Here is a 16,113-nt window from a genome sequence, read left to right on the forward strand (position 1 = left end):
TTTGAACGTACTATAGGATATCCTTATATTTTAACTATAGGTTATAAATAAAGATTGTTCTACTGTTAGTAATGACAAATCCAGTGATTTCTTATTTTTATTTTGTAGCAGTAAAGAACATACCCCATAACATCTTCAAGTCGGGGGTCATTAAGTTATACTAACTGCTAGAACTACTGTTTTGGAACTCACATCAAAGGTATGGAAAACTAGCACCAAATAGTCTTGAAATAGACACGTCAGCTCCACATTGCAAGGACTTACTAGAAAGAAATGCAGCATGAGCTTAGCTGAAGTGTGCCCCCCAGGTCCTAAAGATGAGCTTGACCCCATGGGGGGCCAGCCATGTAATGTATGCGTGACTCCACTGTCAGGGTCACAACCCATTGATCAAATTCTCTCAAATGCGAGTAAAGCAGAAAGCATTCAGTAGATGGTATTAAATGAAGACTTATTTAGGGAAGGAAGACTAAAAAATTAAGATAAGCATATACAAGACTTTGTATTGTTTTCGCTTCAATTATAAAAGCCCACATCAAAACCATCAGTAATGCAATTATTAAGAAATGGTGTTGTTTGAGCAAAAACAAACATGTAGACACAGAGAACAGAGTAGTGGTTGCCAGAGGAGAAGGGCTGAGGAGAAGGATGACATGGGTAATGGGGATCAGCTGGTGGTGACAAAGGGAAACTAAGTTTGGGTGGTGAGCATGCTGTGGGGGAGACTGCAGTAGAAATAAAATGTTTACACGTGAAACATCTCTAATGTTATAAATCAACATTACCTCAATAAAAATAAATGATCTCAAAGGATAGGAGGGAGGGTAGGAGGCAATAAAGGGAGAGAGAAAGACAGACAGAAAAATAAAGAAAGAGGGAAGAGAAGGAAGGAAGGAAGGAAGGAAAAAGAAATGGTGTTCCTGGAAAGTAACAAGTTTGAATTCCAGACTCATTTTTTAGCTCTGTGCTGAGAACTATTTTCTGACAGCTGAACCTTGGACAACTCCTGGCCACAGCTCTACTACACATTCTCTGAGGATGTACAGTCTGAGAATAGTAAATGAGAAAATGCACCCAAAAAAGTGCCCATTACAGCTCTAACATGGTAGGCACGGCACCAACCCCAGCTGGCTAGTGGTAATGACAGGAAGCCCTGGTGGTATCACATGTCTGACACAGATAGGGTCTAAATGACCCCAAATTTTGTGGCAGAGGCTGGTTGAATGCCTGGACACTAGAACCTGGGCTTGGTGGCCCACTGAGAGAATAGTCTTACTGATGAGCAGATGAAGACATCATTCATACGAGAGCATATATGAAACCAGCTTACTTTTCTGAATCTTTTAGTCAAGGTGCCTTTTAGTCTTCTCTCCTTGGCCTTCACTCACTGGAGCCACAATTTAAAGACAAAGTGGGGGTGGGGGGCGGTAAAAAACAAACTTTTTATTTTTAAATCATATTCTTGTATTCTCCTCATGTGCATAATAGGCCAAGTCAGACTCACTACAGCATCCACAATGGCACAGTTTTACTAGTATACACTTTTATTTCCCCTTTTCTGATGGTTTAGGCTAAATTACACTGACAAAAAAGGCACTTCTAGACAACTAGTAATAGAAGGCTATTAAAAAAATTCTATCCTATAATGTCAAATTTCTAGCAGCTCTTTTTTGATTTCGCATCACAGCTGAATTCTGTCATAATCCACCGGGAGACTCAGTCCCTAGGAATCATTCACACTCTGTCCTCTAAGGAAGAGGGCAGCCTTGAGAATTTAAGTGCTGGGAACGGCTGTGTCACCACCACAGGCCACACGAATTCACGTAAATAACAGGAGAAAGACGCGCACGTTCGCGCAGCCCCCTGCTCTCATACCCCCACACTCAGGGAGACCTGCAAAGCGCCGCTCACCCAAGAGAAGAGCACAGAACCCTCAACCAGTCTGAACCATTTTCAAGTTTCTGCCATATCTCCTTCCTTTCCCCTATTTCTTCCAAATACACATTTTGGGATAATTTAAAACTTACAGATAAAGTAAAAAGATAGTACAGACAGTTCCCATATCTTCTTCATCTAGTTTGCCCTAGAGATAAAGCCTTACGTACCATGATGTATTTGTCAAAACCAGGACAGTAACACCAGCACATTAATATTAACTCAACTCTAGACTTCAATATGGAATCTTCTTGACTATTTTAAAACAAATCAGACATCATGATAGTTCACCCATGAATTCTTCAAGATACATCTCTAAAATATCAAGCTACTGTTTCTGCTGCCCTAAATACACTGTGAAGTTGTTCCCATATGTAGAAAATGAGTGATGCCCACAGGTAGCAGATGAAAAATATTGGTATATTCAACCAGTGATGAAAAATAAAGAATTTTAGTTACTTTCAATATAGTCCTAGACATAGGATAATTAACAAGGGATTCTTAATTGTAACAAGAAAAAAATATATATGGGTGTAGTGATTTCAAAAGTCATTTCAGAGGATGTTCAAAAATAAACAAAAAATAAAAAAATTTAAGAAACTATTTAGCCTAGAGATCAAAACTCCACAAAGGTGTCTAGGAAATAATATGCACCTCACAATTACATTTTTTAAAAAAATAGTAGTAATAATAGTCTTATATAAAAAAAAATGACTCACTGAAATAAGTTAAAATAAAATTCCACAAAAAACGATAGTGAACCTAAGAATTTTTTTAAAATTTTCTATAAATTTTGGCCCAATTTTCATTACATGTATCAGAAAACTAATCTTGTTTCCCTTCAAAATAAAGCACATCACTTGTTATGACTCAAACACTAAATTTCCCAACAACTATTTCCCATGTGCCATCATCCGGTTCTTAAAGTCAACAAGTGGAAATCCAAGTCTATCACATATATGACCTCTTCTATGAAGCATGAGCCAATTCTTCAACCAGAGGTTTTCCCCTCCTCCCATCTTTATTCTTTCAGAGTAGCAGAAGAGCTCTGGGAACGTCAAACAGTTCACTTTTCAGTGGTCACTTGGGTTTTTACTCAAGTTATTTCACTTATTCTGGTGCTTGTCATTTTATAGACATTTGTCTCCCTATCTTTTTCATCTTTTCTGTGCTCAAAAGTTCTTACTCATCTGTATAATGCCAAAAGTACCTACCACAATACAGTGCAGATAAAAGCTACATAGTAAATGAGTTTCAAATTGAAGTAGGAAAATACATACAGACATCATTTGCAGTGACTCAGATGCTCTTAGTACAAGTATACTAATATGGAAAATCTTGCTAAATGTCAGTAGTACGACACCACAAATGTAGACTACACAAGCACATAAGCTACATGGTAAGAACCATAACAAACAAAAGCAGGTAGTGAATACAAAAAACTCACCTCTTTCATATGTAGCACTCAGGCAAGCAGTTGAATAATCAATGACCCTACAATGAAATGATCAGCTTGCCAAGTGACAAGCGACTTACCAGAGGTATGGGAAAATGGGTTGCATACTGCAGGTGTCGTAGGAGGTCATAATTAGATGGAAAAATCAACTCCCTTGGTTTTTCTCTCTTCAACAGCTTCTCACCATTAACTGACATTCTTCTGCCCAGAGAAGGGTTGGCATTCTCACAGGACTCTCCAGGCATGGGAGAAAAAATCTAAGTCATGTAAAACAAATGTTGGAGACTGTAAATGAAAGAGCAAAACCAAAGCACACAACTTCAAACACACAAGACACTCATACCATATCTTTTCCTTATTTAACCATTAGCAAAATAATGAACTGTGTTAATTTCCACAAATTTCATATTCAGATAAAGAGCATCATCTCCTGTTCCAAAGATGAGAAAGTGGCAACCACACACACAGGTAAGAAACGTGCACAGCTCCATTTCCCGGAGGACCAGAGATAAAATTAGACTGATAACTAAGTGTCTTCCTCATAGGGCTACATTTCCTACAAAAACATATACAAAGGAATAATTCACTTATAAAGCTCATGAACAACAGATACAAAGGTTTTAGTCTGTACCCCAACCAACATGTGTTTTCATAGAGTTAGTTACACACTGAGATCCCTGAGGAAGAACACGTAATTATACTGAGATAAAGCAGAAGAATGGACAAGTCCAGAGCCAGGAAAGCTGTTATTTAGAAGTTGAACACACATCCAGCAAATCAACATGGCCTGTCCTGATGAAATGATATTCATGGATTCCTGAGAGATAATGATCTCTAAACAAAGGAGTCACGGTCAACCAGGAGGATGAGAGTGTTTTAATTTACAGGAGGAGGCAATGCAGCCAAAACTGAGGATGAACTGAAATGAGGCAGCTGCGTGAGATGATGAACTGTGGCCTGGGGTGGAATTCATTCCAGAGAAAGACATCTGCATCACAAGTACAGGGGTCATGCCAGTACACAAGGCAAGGGGCAGGAGGAGGAGACAGCAGGCAATAGAGGTCGGGGAGGAGGGGTCATGGTCAATAAGGATTGGAAGGTTGAACCTACTGGAAATTCCGAACCAAAGTCAGTTTTAAAGTCATTCTTGTCTACTTCATCAAAAATATTAGTAGTTCCTGAGTCAATGCCCATATGCGCCATAATAGTCTGTTCCTGATAATTGCCAGAGAAAGAAAGTCACATTGTAAATTTTGTAGTTCATTAAGAAGCTGAAGCTGAAACATGACAGTGACATCAAGTCATCTTATGTCTCTTTTCCCCCTCAGTGTGTTTTTCCTCAATAAAAGAAAAGGAAGTTAAGATACACACTGCTGTACAAAGTCACGGTCTTCATCCTCATGATAAAAAAAGATTTAACTTCCGTGCTATTTCAAGAAAAAATTGCACAAACTTCCTGATTAAAAACAAACTGACCATAATTTCCTTCTTGGGGCTATTCCCAGTCACATGCTCACCAACTTGCCTTAGTAAGAAAAATCTAAGGATATTTAACATACAAGATACCTTGATGTCCAAAAGCAGGAAACAAGAGAGAGAGAGACAGAGAAACATAGAAAAAGCATAAACAGGTAAACTAATTTTATGTTTTACTCTAACTTTTTTACTGTGGACAAATTTAGAAACAAAAGTATTCATATTAAACAAGTAATTTTCAAAAATCTTTAAGAGTATAAACTATAAATTCACGTGTGCAATTCTAAAGGCACGTTTTTAAATTACAAAGATAGCCATTATTGTAAAATATCATAACAGCATATGCTGAAACTCTCACAGGACCAATATGAGGCTTCATTTTTCAGAAACTATCATAATCTCTAACAATTTTCTATTATTTCCCATCACCAACTTCATGTTTTTGGCCTTGAAAAGTCCCATAAGTATCTGGAACAATGTCCAAAATATCAGAAAATTGACAGAAAATGATAAAGTCATACTCACAGCATAAAGTAATTTGCTGAAAAGAGCAATTCTACATTTGAAAAACAGATTAAATTTGCAATTAATTGAAATGAAAATATGATGTGTTATGACTAAAACATATGTATAAAAGAGCAATATAAGTATCAAAGAGCGATATAAGTAATGAGACATTGGGGGAAAGATGCTACTTAGAATAAAAACAGTCATGACGTCAGGGCCAAAACAAGTCCAAATTTGAGGCTAAACATTAAAGTAAAACTGGAGATTAGACATACATAAAATTGGAAGCACACAATTCCAATTCAGTGAAAAATGTGATGGCCTGTCGAATCTTTTCAGTATTAGCATACCCAAAAGAAAATTCTAGAAGATGTAAATTATAGTCCAAATTTTTTTGTGTCAGTGAAAAGCAGCGATAAATAAGCTTTGAAACAAGAGACTACAACTGAAAAGCCACCACCCTTCCACCAGCGTGTAGCCCTTCTGAAAGTGACTCCCAGCACAGTTCAGCTCCAAGGGCTGGCCCTCTCCCAGGACCGTACCTCCATTTTCATGTCGTGGTCCTTTGGATAGTGCTCATCTGTATTCTCTCCTGCTGGCGACCGCGGTCGCGTGGAGGCGGTGACAGACAGGTCTCCCCGAGAGATGAGGGTGCACATGTAGGCGTCGTGGGAGAAGACGTCGTGCCGGATGAACTCACAGAAGAGCAGCACCAGGTTGACAAACTCCACCTTCTCACATTCGCTATTTGGATCCGCTGTGAGGAGACAAAGGCCATCAAGAATTCAGTTTCCTTGACTGAGGAGGGGGGAAGAAGAATAAAGACAAGGACTCGGGCTTAAAATTTTCACTATTTTTTCTATTCTTTTTTTTTTTTTTAAATAAAGGATTTACTGGAAAATTCGATACACAGGTCTAGCTTTCAGTGCAAAACCAGTACGCCAGTTCTGTTCCCACTGTAACTGCAAAACAGTGTCCAGTGTTCTAGGCACTATCTCAAAATTAAAGGTTGGTCCCTGGCAAATGAATGGCCATTTAAGTAATCATGTTAACACACAAATTTTCAGGTAAGGGGAAAAAAAAATCAAAGCCAGATTACTCTCCTCGCATTTTATTTTTATAACTGTTATGATTCATGATTCATAACTGTCTGTTCTACTTTGAGCACCTGTACACTGAGGGGAAGGGGGGTGGTGGGGTGGGCATAGTGCACTTTTTCAAAGGAGACTTCACAACAGAACCATAATTCAGATGGTATTTGAAAAAACCTAGTGAGTAGAATCCACTGAAAAGGAAAAGGAACAATGCGATAAAAAGGACCCCAAGATGAAGCTCTGCCATCTTTTAAAATTCATAAGTAAGCTACTTAACTTATGTCTTTTAATATTGCAACGATACTCTCAAACTTTGTATCTGTACCTTTGAGATAAGGTTAAAAATGACTAAACTACTAGGACTAAACCTACAAAGCTCAGGCCCTAGGACCATCACACTCAAACGCTGAGAAAGACGACAGATGGACCCAGGGAACACTAAACTCAGAGCCCTAAATCTTAGCCCTGTCGGTTTGTTCTTGCCCACCTCCAATCTCAATGGAGAGAGTAAACTCTTCAGAGAAGCAGAAGAGTTCTCCCTTACAGAGCAGTAAACAGGATCCAGAGCAAGCCAGGCACAGGAGGAAGAACTTTTCCCCAAAGCAAGAACAGGAATGGGGATGGGATGAGGGGAGCAAAGACCAAGTGTCTGTCTCCCCCAGGACACAAGGTACATCCGACTGCTAACTGCCATTCGTGACAACACCTTTTCTCCTCTCCAGAATCTCTCCTGTCTTTCCCCGGGCTTCATCAGTGCTTCCTACATTCCAATCACCAGTTTGGCTGAGGTTCTTGTTCTCCTTTACCCTAGGATAGCCACCAAGAACCTAAAAAAACCTCACCCCCAGGTGTCACTCAACTGAAAATGAGGTCCTCCTCAGAGGAATCAAAGCAATACTATTTCTTGCTGCTTTATCTCTCTCTTCTCCATAGATACTTTCCTTTTCTACCTCCCACACTTTTTCTCCCTTTCCTGTCACTTTTTGCCATTTTTCTGTTGTTTCACCATCATCTATAGTCATGTATGGATGTGACGGTTGGACTATAAAGAAAGCTGAACACAGAAGAATTGATGCTTTTGAACTGTGGTGTTGGAGAAGACTCTTGGGAGTCCCTTGGACTGCAAGAAGATCCAACCAGTCCATTCTAAAGGAGATCAGTCCTGGGTGTTCTTTGGAAGGACTGATGTTGAAGCTGAAACTCCAATACTTTGGCCACCTGATGCGAAGAGATGACTCATTTGAAAAGACCCTGATGCTGGGAAAGATTGAGGGCAGGAGGAGAAGGGGAAGACAGAGGATGAGATGGTTGGATGGCATCACCGACACAATAGACATGGGTTTGGGTGCACTCTGGGAGTTGGTGATGGACAGGGAGGCCTGGTGTGCTGCGATTCATGGGGTCACAAAGAGTCGGACACGACTGAGCGACTGAACTGAAGTGAAGATAAGATACTCCCTGCTGTACTTCATCATATGAAAACCTCAAAGTAAGATTAAGCCAACTGAGCTTACACAAATGATTTTTTTAAGTTTCCACCCACTTGGTGGTTGTTTATTCCCCACCCCGACTCTACTCCCCACCAGCAGTGGAATAATTAAGACACAAAAAGAACATGATAGAACATGAACAACTAAGAGAGCATGTACAAGCTGTCAACCATCTTCACAAATCATGTCCTTGCATCAGAAACCTGCTTATAAGGTACCTCTGTTTTATCTTTGCCCCCTTTTGACACTAGAAGTTAGAAAGTCAGAAACTTAGAAAACAGGGAAAGAAGAGAAGTTCATAATCACAATAAATGTAGTGAGCATCACAGGACCTTAATGCTGCTCTTCTGGTAAGAAAGATCTAGAAAGGGAAAATTAATCCATCAAATACAAGAGAATGAACTGACCTATTATTTTAACTATTAAAACTCCAGAAATGTTCAAGTCTTTGAAGATTGTCATAAAAGTATCCACTGAAAATAGGCTACAAAATTTTGTATGCAAAATATGCAGCATATTCAGCTGCAATATGCAGCATATTCAGTGCAAAGTACATTGATAAGATTACAGGTAAGGGAGAAAAAAGATCAGTTCCCAAAAAAGGTCAATTCCCTTGTTTAAGATCTAGAAGCAAAGATCTTTACTTACACAACGAGGGGGCCTGTGTATCTAAAAACCTTAGAAGAACATTCTGGAAAACAGGTAAACTAGATCCAGCGAGGGAGGCTGAGGAAATGGACTCCTTCTCATCTAAGACTTCTGATTCACCACATCTCTGAGATTAAAAACAAACAAGCAAGTTAATTATTGAAGACAAGTACAGTCACGATGGGTCAAGAAATGTGCTGGTTTTTCATTAACATTTACTTTCTTAGATAAAACATGCAAAATTGAAATCTCTGTACTTATCTGAGGACCATGCATCATAAAGGAATATAATTTCTGAAAGTTAAGGGAAAATGAAAGAAAGTGAAAAGTCGCTCAGTCGTGTCCAACTCTTTGAGAGATCCCATTGATGGACTATACAGTCCATGGAATTCTCCAGGCCAGAATATTAGAGTGGGTAACCTTTCCCTTCTCCAGGGGATCTTTCCAACCCAGGGATCGAACCCAGGTCTCCTGCATTGTAGGCAGATTCTTTACCAACTGAACAATCAGGGAAGCAACTGCCCCAAAATAACTCAAACAATTTCAAAGAACTCCTGTGAAAAAACATTATTCATGTGAATTATAAACGCTACACAGCACGGTATAAATAACCACTGAATGTGTAATACAGTATACAATAAACTACTCATTACTTCTATGCAAAACCACTAAAATATAACTTGAGGCTGTCTTCATTTTTAAATAGTTCATTTTAACGGTATGCCCTCCAAGAAACACTTGGGCATGTATTATTGCATTTGACTGCTCTGTGTTTGCTTTTGTCAGGCGGTGAATTTACGAGTATATTGGGAAGTAATGTGTCAAACATCCCTCTAACAAAATTCTTTCCCTCATCACACTTCACCAATTAGCTCTCTCAGAACCTCCTGGAATCTCCACAGTTCAGGAAACACATCTAGAGAAGCTGTTTAACTTCTACATTCTTAAAGTCAGAACTTACTAGAAGACCAGCAAAGGAACAGATTAGAAGCAATCAGAACCTCATGTTCTATTCTTTTTGCTGTCCCTTCATTTCTTCCCATTTTCATTATCCATTTTAGCATTAAAACAGTATTATATTAGATAGGATTTCTTCAATCCATCCTCTTTATAAGGGTCAAATTTTGAATATGGTGTTTAATAGAAATCAATTATCTTAAACATCTCTAAAAAGAATACATTTTTAGAGATGGATACATTTAAAACTATTAAAATTATAGTCATCTATGTGTGAACCTCTTCTGAATATGACTGTGTGTGTGTGTGTATTCTGGGACACGCAAAGAGGGAAGGGAAGACACAATAAAAATTATCCAGTAGGAGCAATGAAATTTGAGGAATCAACTTTAGTTACTAAAGTTTAACCACTGCACTTCTCTTTAGAATATAGTCCATTCATAAATATGTAGGAAAAAAGCAATGAAATGCTTTTCTTAATTTGGCCATTATAAAAAGGGGCTATGTGGTTTACAACTTAGCATCAATATCTTTAAGCCCCAATTTCAACAACATGACCCTCTGTATTTGGTGAAAGGTGCTTTCCCAACAAAAGGAGATGTCTATGAAAATATTCTTCCTATTTCATTTTTGTTAATACTGTCATAAGAAGCAGGTGTATTATCAGTAATGCAACACTGAACAGGGTGAGCAAAGCCCCTGTTGTCAAGTTTACACTCACAGGCATTAAAAAAGAGGCAATGGGGAAAGTAAACCAGAATGGCCTGAGAAAGACAGGCTGGGGGGTGGGTGCCATTAAGTGCAGATGAGGTGGTGGAGGAGTCTCCTGAGGAAGTGATGCATGTTGAGCCAGGAATGCTAGACAAGGAAGTGACGCCTCCTAAAACGGGAACAGCCGTGTAAAGGGGGGAACAGAATGTGTCACCCAGAGGCAACAACAAGAGCAAAGGCCCCAAGAGGAATGTGAGTGTGGTATGGACAGGAAGACCAGGGCGGCCGGAGCTGTGAGTGACCTACGGGAGCAGGGGACGAGGTGGGAAGGGCAGGTGGGCGGCTCAGGTGAGGCTCTGTGGGTCTTGAGAAGGAGCCATCAGGTGCTTTAGGAAGAGGACAATATGATCTATTTCCATGGCGAAAAGTCAGCTCTGGAGACTGTGTGGAGGGTGGTGGGGAGGGAGGGGCAAGAGACAGAGACAGGAGGCAGGAGACCCACAGTTATCCAGGTGAGAGGTGACAGCCTGGTCTGATCACACACATGCCTTCTCCACCCCTAGAAAGGAAGAAAGGAAGGCTCATTTTGATGCCCTCCTTCAACAAAGCTATGCTGACGACGTTAGGTTTGTTGGTTCCTTTCTAATCGACTCCAGAGGCTTTAACTGCTCTCTCTGGGGCCAGAACACAGTCTCAAAAATGAACACAAATCGGCATCTGTAATCTCATAGTCACAATGGCCTCAAGAAAGTATTTCCATATTCATTAAACACACGTGTGCATATATACATAAACGATATATAACACCAAAAGTACAGACATATATGTATGTGTGCACGTCTTAACCTCACAGAAGGAGATTTCCATTCTAAGTCAGATTTTGAAGTTTGATTTTAAATTAGTCCAGAATATAAATTACGGGCTTCATCAACTTAGAGGGGTCATGCTATGAAGTCCTTATGTGAATTTGTACATTCTTCCTTTTTCTTTTAAAAAGAAAAGAAAAGAAAAAAAAAAAGCACAATGAAAGTAAGAAACAATCCCATTCAAAGCAGTATTATTAACAAGTAGAAAGAAAGTCAAGTCTACCTCTGCCTCGATTTCCGCTTGTCTCTTCTCCAGGAGTTTCGCCACGGCCATTGCCCTGTGCTTGCCTGACCGCTTACAGCTCACAGCCCATTCACACAGCAGGGTCACCACAGCTTCATCGTTGGGGGCAACCTAAGGACCAAGAGAAACGGGTACCCGCCATGTCACACGCAACGTTCACCTGATGAATGAGACTCAGGATGCAAGCAACAGAATATTTAAACTGTTGAAGCTTTCTATCTTATTACAGTCATTTCAGAAAGTGTTCCCAGATCTATTTCAATTGAGGTATAAAGAGTAAAACTTTAGTCACAAGGACGGAAATCACTTAGAACAGCTGAGTCTGTGATAATTCCAAGAGAACTGGAGTTTCCTTGTATATGCCTTCACTTGCACAGATCATAACCCAGCCCCATCAAGCCTCCAGAATTCAAAGGAAGCAGAAAGGGACATCGACTACTGAATATCAAGAACACGTGTAAACCCATGGCTGATTCATGTCAATGTATGGCAAAAACCACCACAATATTGTAAAGTAATTAGCCTCCAACTAAAGTAAATAAAAAATAGAAATAAAAAAAAATATATATATATAAAAACCTCAAAAAAAAAAAGAACAGCTGGTACAAAGCCCAAGTACCAGCTTCACTCCGCTGCTGACCCCCTCAGGCCCTTAGTCACAGTCTCAATCAACACATAATCCCAACAAGCCAGGCTAGCGAGTTGCCCAGTCCAAGGAGCAATTGCAAAGAACAAACTGGAGGGGAGACTGGGCTGCTGATCAAAACCTGCTGCCTTAGAAACAACAAGCATGAAGAGTGACACCCAGGCACAGAAAGGAGCAAGAGTTACAAGCAGACTCAGTTAACAAAAGATGGGAGCCCACACCTGTGTAGGGCTCAGCACTGCCACCAGAACTACCAGCTGTAACTGCCGTGGCCTAGACATGACACCACACACTGAGGACGAGAAGAGTCAGAGAACGGTCACAGGGACCCAAGCAACGGTTATGGCGGGGGTTTATAGTAAGAAGGGGGATTGTCCTTTTGTGCAATTTCACCTTTCTTGTAGAGGATCTATGCCTCTAGACACAGAACATCAACTGTATATTTTTAACATTCATCCAGTTGCATAAACACTATGCCAAAAGGGCCAGACAGTCACAGTACCAGCATTTATATGCTATGTGAGACGCTCTTAACTTTCCAGAATTCATAAGCTCAATGAAGACTACGGCAGCTATGGCACAGGCCCAAGAAAAACTTACATATACACACATGTACTTTAGCACAACATTTCAGATGGTTTGTGGGCTCTGACAAGACATTCAAGAATAATCCCAGGATAAGAATCCCTACTCAGCTTTTAAATACCAGCAGACAATTCAGACCATGAAAATCAGTTTATTCCAAGATTTTTACACTTCCTATCCTAAACTCAAATTCTTTATCTTAAAACAAAGAAATGTGAAATTATCTAGAGCAGATATCTCAAAAAGAGCTCTGAATCTTTTAATGTAAAAGATCAGATCAGATCAGTCGCTCAGTCATGTCCGACTCTTTGCAACCCTATGAATCGCAGCACACCAGGCCTCCCTGTCCATCACCAACTCCAGGAGTTCACTCAGACTCACGTCCAGTCGAGTCAGTGATGCCATCCAGCCATCTCATCCTCTGTCGTCCCCTTCTCCTCTTGTCCCCAGTTCCTCCAAGCATCAGAGTCTTTTCCAATGAGTCAACTCTTCACATGGGGTGGCTGGAGTTTCAGCTTCAGCATCATTCCTTCCAAAGAAATCCCAGGGCTAATCTCCTTCAGAATGGACTGGGTGGATCTCCTTGCAGTCCAAGGGACTCTCAAGAGTCTTCTCCAACATCACAGTTCACAAGCATCAATTCTTCGGCGCTCAGCCTTCTTCACAGTCCAACTCTCACATCCATACATGACCACTGGAAAAACCACAGCCTTGACTAGACGGACCTTTGTTGGCAAAGTAACGTCTCTGCTTTTGAATATGCTATCTAGGTTGGTCATAACTTTCCTTCCAAGGAGTAAGCGTTTTTTTAATTCCATGGCTGCAGTCACCATCTGCAGTGATTTTGGAGCCCAGAAAAATAAAGTCTGACACTGTTTCTACTGTTTCCCCATCTATTTCCCATGAAGTGATGGGACCAGATGCCATGATCTTCGTTTTCTGAATGTTGAGCTTTAAGCCAACTTTTTCACTCTCCACTTTCACTTTCAACACCAGGCTTTTTAGTTCCTCTTCACTTTCTGCCATAAGGGTGGTGTCATCTGCATATCTGAGGTGATTGATATTTCTCCCGGCAATCTTGATTCCAGCTTGTGTTTCTTCCAGTCCAGAGTTTCTCATGACGTACTCTGCATATAAGTTAAATAAACAGGGTGACAATATACAGCCTTGACGAACTCCTTTTCCTATTTGGAACCAGTCTGTTGTTCCATGTCCAGTTCTAACTGTTGCTTCCTGACCTGCATACAGATTTCTCAAGAGGCAGGTCAGGTGATCTGGTATTCCCATCTCTTTCAGAATTTTCCACAGTTTATTGTGATCCACACAGTCAAAGGCTTTGGCATAGTCAATAAAGCAGAAATAGATGCTTTTCTGGAACTCTCTAGCTTTTTCCATGATCCAGTGGATGTTGGCAAGTTGATCTCTGGTTCCTCTGCCTTTTCTAAAACCAGCTTGAACATCATGAAGTTCACGGTTCACATATTGCTGAAGCCTGGCTTGGAGAATTTTGAGCATTACTTTACTAGCGTGTGAGATGAGTGCAATTGTGTGGTAGTTTGAGCATTCTTTGGCATTGCCTTTCTTTGGGATTGGAAAACAAGAGAAGTATTTCAATTACAAACTATAAAGACAACACAACATTTTTAAAAAGAAAACAAATTGGGAGGAATGACTTCCTGGATTCAATCTAATCCCAGGAAAAGCAAAAATATAAATGTCAATGCAGTGATGCACTGCATGCTTAGCTTTATAATATTAGAACAAAAGAACTTACTTTAAAAACAAAGCCAACAGTTTTAAATAAATTCATCAGCAATGTGCATCATGTCTACATTTATAATGTCTGCATTACATGTCTACTACATGTCTACATTTACATGTCTACATCTATATTTTTTTTTTATTTTCCCTCTGCATCAAACAAAATGAAAATGTGCTACCAAAGAATAACTGACTCACTCAACTTAAGTAACAGGCTCTGCTTGACCTGGAAACACACAGAAAAGAAACTATAAAGGAAAAGACTTCTTTTTAACACATACAGAAACTGACCACTGGTTTGGGGCAGAAATATGCTAGAAAATCAGTCTTAAGAAAAAGAGAATTCATTTCCAAGAACACTTATTAAGCACCCAGGATATGCTAGTCTTTGAGGAAACCAAAATTTTAAACATCTGGCCCTTGTTCTCAAAAAGTTTACCCTCTAGAGGGAAAAGCAGAAAAGGGAACTCATTGTAAAGCAGCAAAGTGTTCTGAAGGTGGGGGAGGAAAGTGACTGAGTCTAGGCACCTGCACTTCCACATCACACGGGCGACTGAACCCAGGTCTCCTGCACTGCCCGCAGATTCTTTAGCAGCTGAGCCACAAGGGAAGCCCAAGAATACTGGAGTGGATAGCCTATCCCTTCTCCAGTGGATCTTCTCAACCCAGGAATTGAACCCAGGTCTCCTGTCTTGCGGGCAGATTTTTTACCAGCTGAGCTACCAGGGAAGCCCCTCATAGGTGATGAGCATCCATCTATGCTAGTTTATAGACATCAAGATACAAACATGAAGAAACAGGCCTGCAGTCTACTCACTGCAGCTTGAGTGAGTAGCAGCTTTTGGCCTCAAAACGTACTCATTAGGAATTAAGAAAATCAGGGAGACATGCTGCTAAAAGATGAGTTTTAAAATATAAAATTTTAATCATTTGTGCCCATAAAAAGTTATACATCTCAAAATCTATTTTACCAGTAAGTATTTCCCAACACTGGCCAGATTCCAAAAAGTCCACGCCTTTCTGAGTATCAAACAGCCTGCCAAATGGTGCCACTCTTTCCTTAGGATGTTGGAGTGGAGGAATAAGAGGCAGGCTCAGTAGGTGCCAATTTTAAAAGAAACAGTAAGATATTAAAAAAGTTTAATGACTAACTTCGAAGAAGATCATATTGGAAAATCAGGTGATATTATTATACCAACCTGCAGAGAAAGCAAACTATCTCTGCAATATGAATAATTACATATATATTTATATATGAGTCATAAAGCATTTTGTTCTTTACTATTGAAAAATTGTTATAACATGAATTTTTAAAGTTTAGCATTACTTTCTAAGCTAACTTCCCATTCAAACATCCTCCTACCCCCATATTTATAGAAAATTTTGATTTACATTTTAAGTGGTTTCAGCAAGAGGTCTTTTCTAGATTCTGCTGCTTATCAAAAATAAGGAGGAGCTCCTGCTTATTTTACTCTGAACACCAGCCCCAAAGTACACCTCATCAGACATGTTCAACAGGCATACAGACAGATACCCATGTACAGATACCCTTCACCCCCAGCCCCAGCAATGCTCTGCTCTAAAGAATTTTTAGAAAATTATTAGAGGACCACTTCAATTTGCCTGCCAGATGCTATATTACAAGTTAATTTGAGTAACTGTCAATAGGACATCATACCTTCAAATATGGGAAGTTGAAATGCATTCTTATCCTGTAAACAAATATCTAAAAATATG

General features: G+C 39.8%; 1 protein-coding gene across 8 annotated transcripts in view; it reads right to left on the reverse strand.

Moving 5' to 3' along the window:
* MED12L (mediator complex subunit 12L) overlaps positions 1–16,113 on the reverse strand; it is a 363,479-nt gene that overhangs the window by 245,492 nt on the left and 101,874 nt on the right. For all 8 annotated transcript variants that reach the window (XM_045166284.1, XM_045166286.1, XM_045166285.1 and 5 more), the window contains 4 exons: positions 11,364–11,495; positions 8,607–8,733; positions 5,917–6,131; positions 3,472–3,648 (listed from right to left, as the gene is read on the reverse strand). In XM_045166284.1, the coding sequence (XP_045022219.1) occupies positions 3,472–3,648; positions 5,917–6,131; positions 8,607–8,733; positions 11,364–11,495 (651 nt within the window). The remainder of the gene's footprint in view (positions 1–3,471; positions 3,649–5,916; positions 6,132–8,606; positions 8,734–11,363; positions 11,496–16,113) is intronic.

This window comes from Bubalus bubalis, chromosome 1, assembly GCF_019923935.1.
Source record: "Bubalus bubalis isolate 160015118507 breed Murrah chromosome 1, NDDB_SH_1, whole genome shotgun sequence".
NCBI lineage: Eukaryota > Metazoa > Chordata > Mammalia > Artiodactyla > Bovidae > Bubalus > Bubalus bubalis.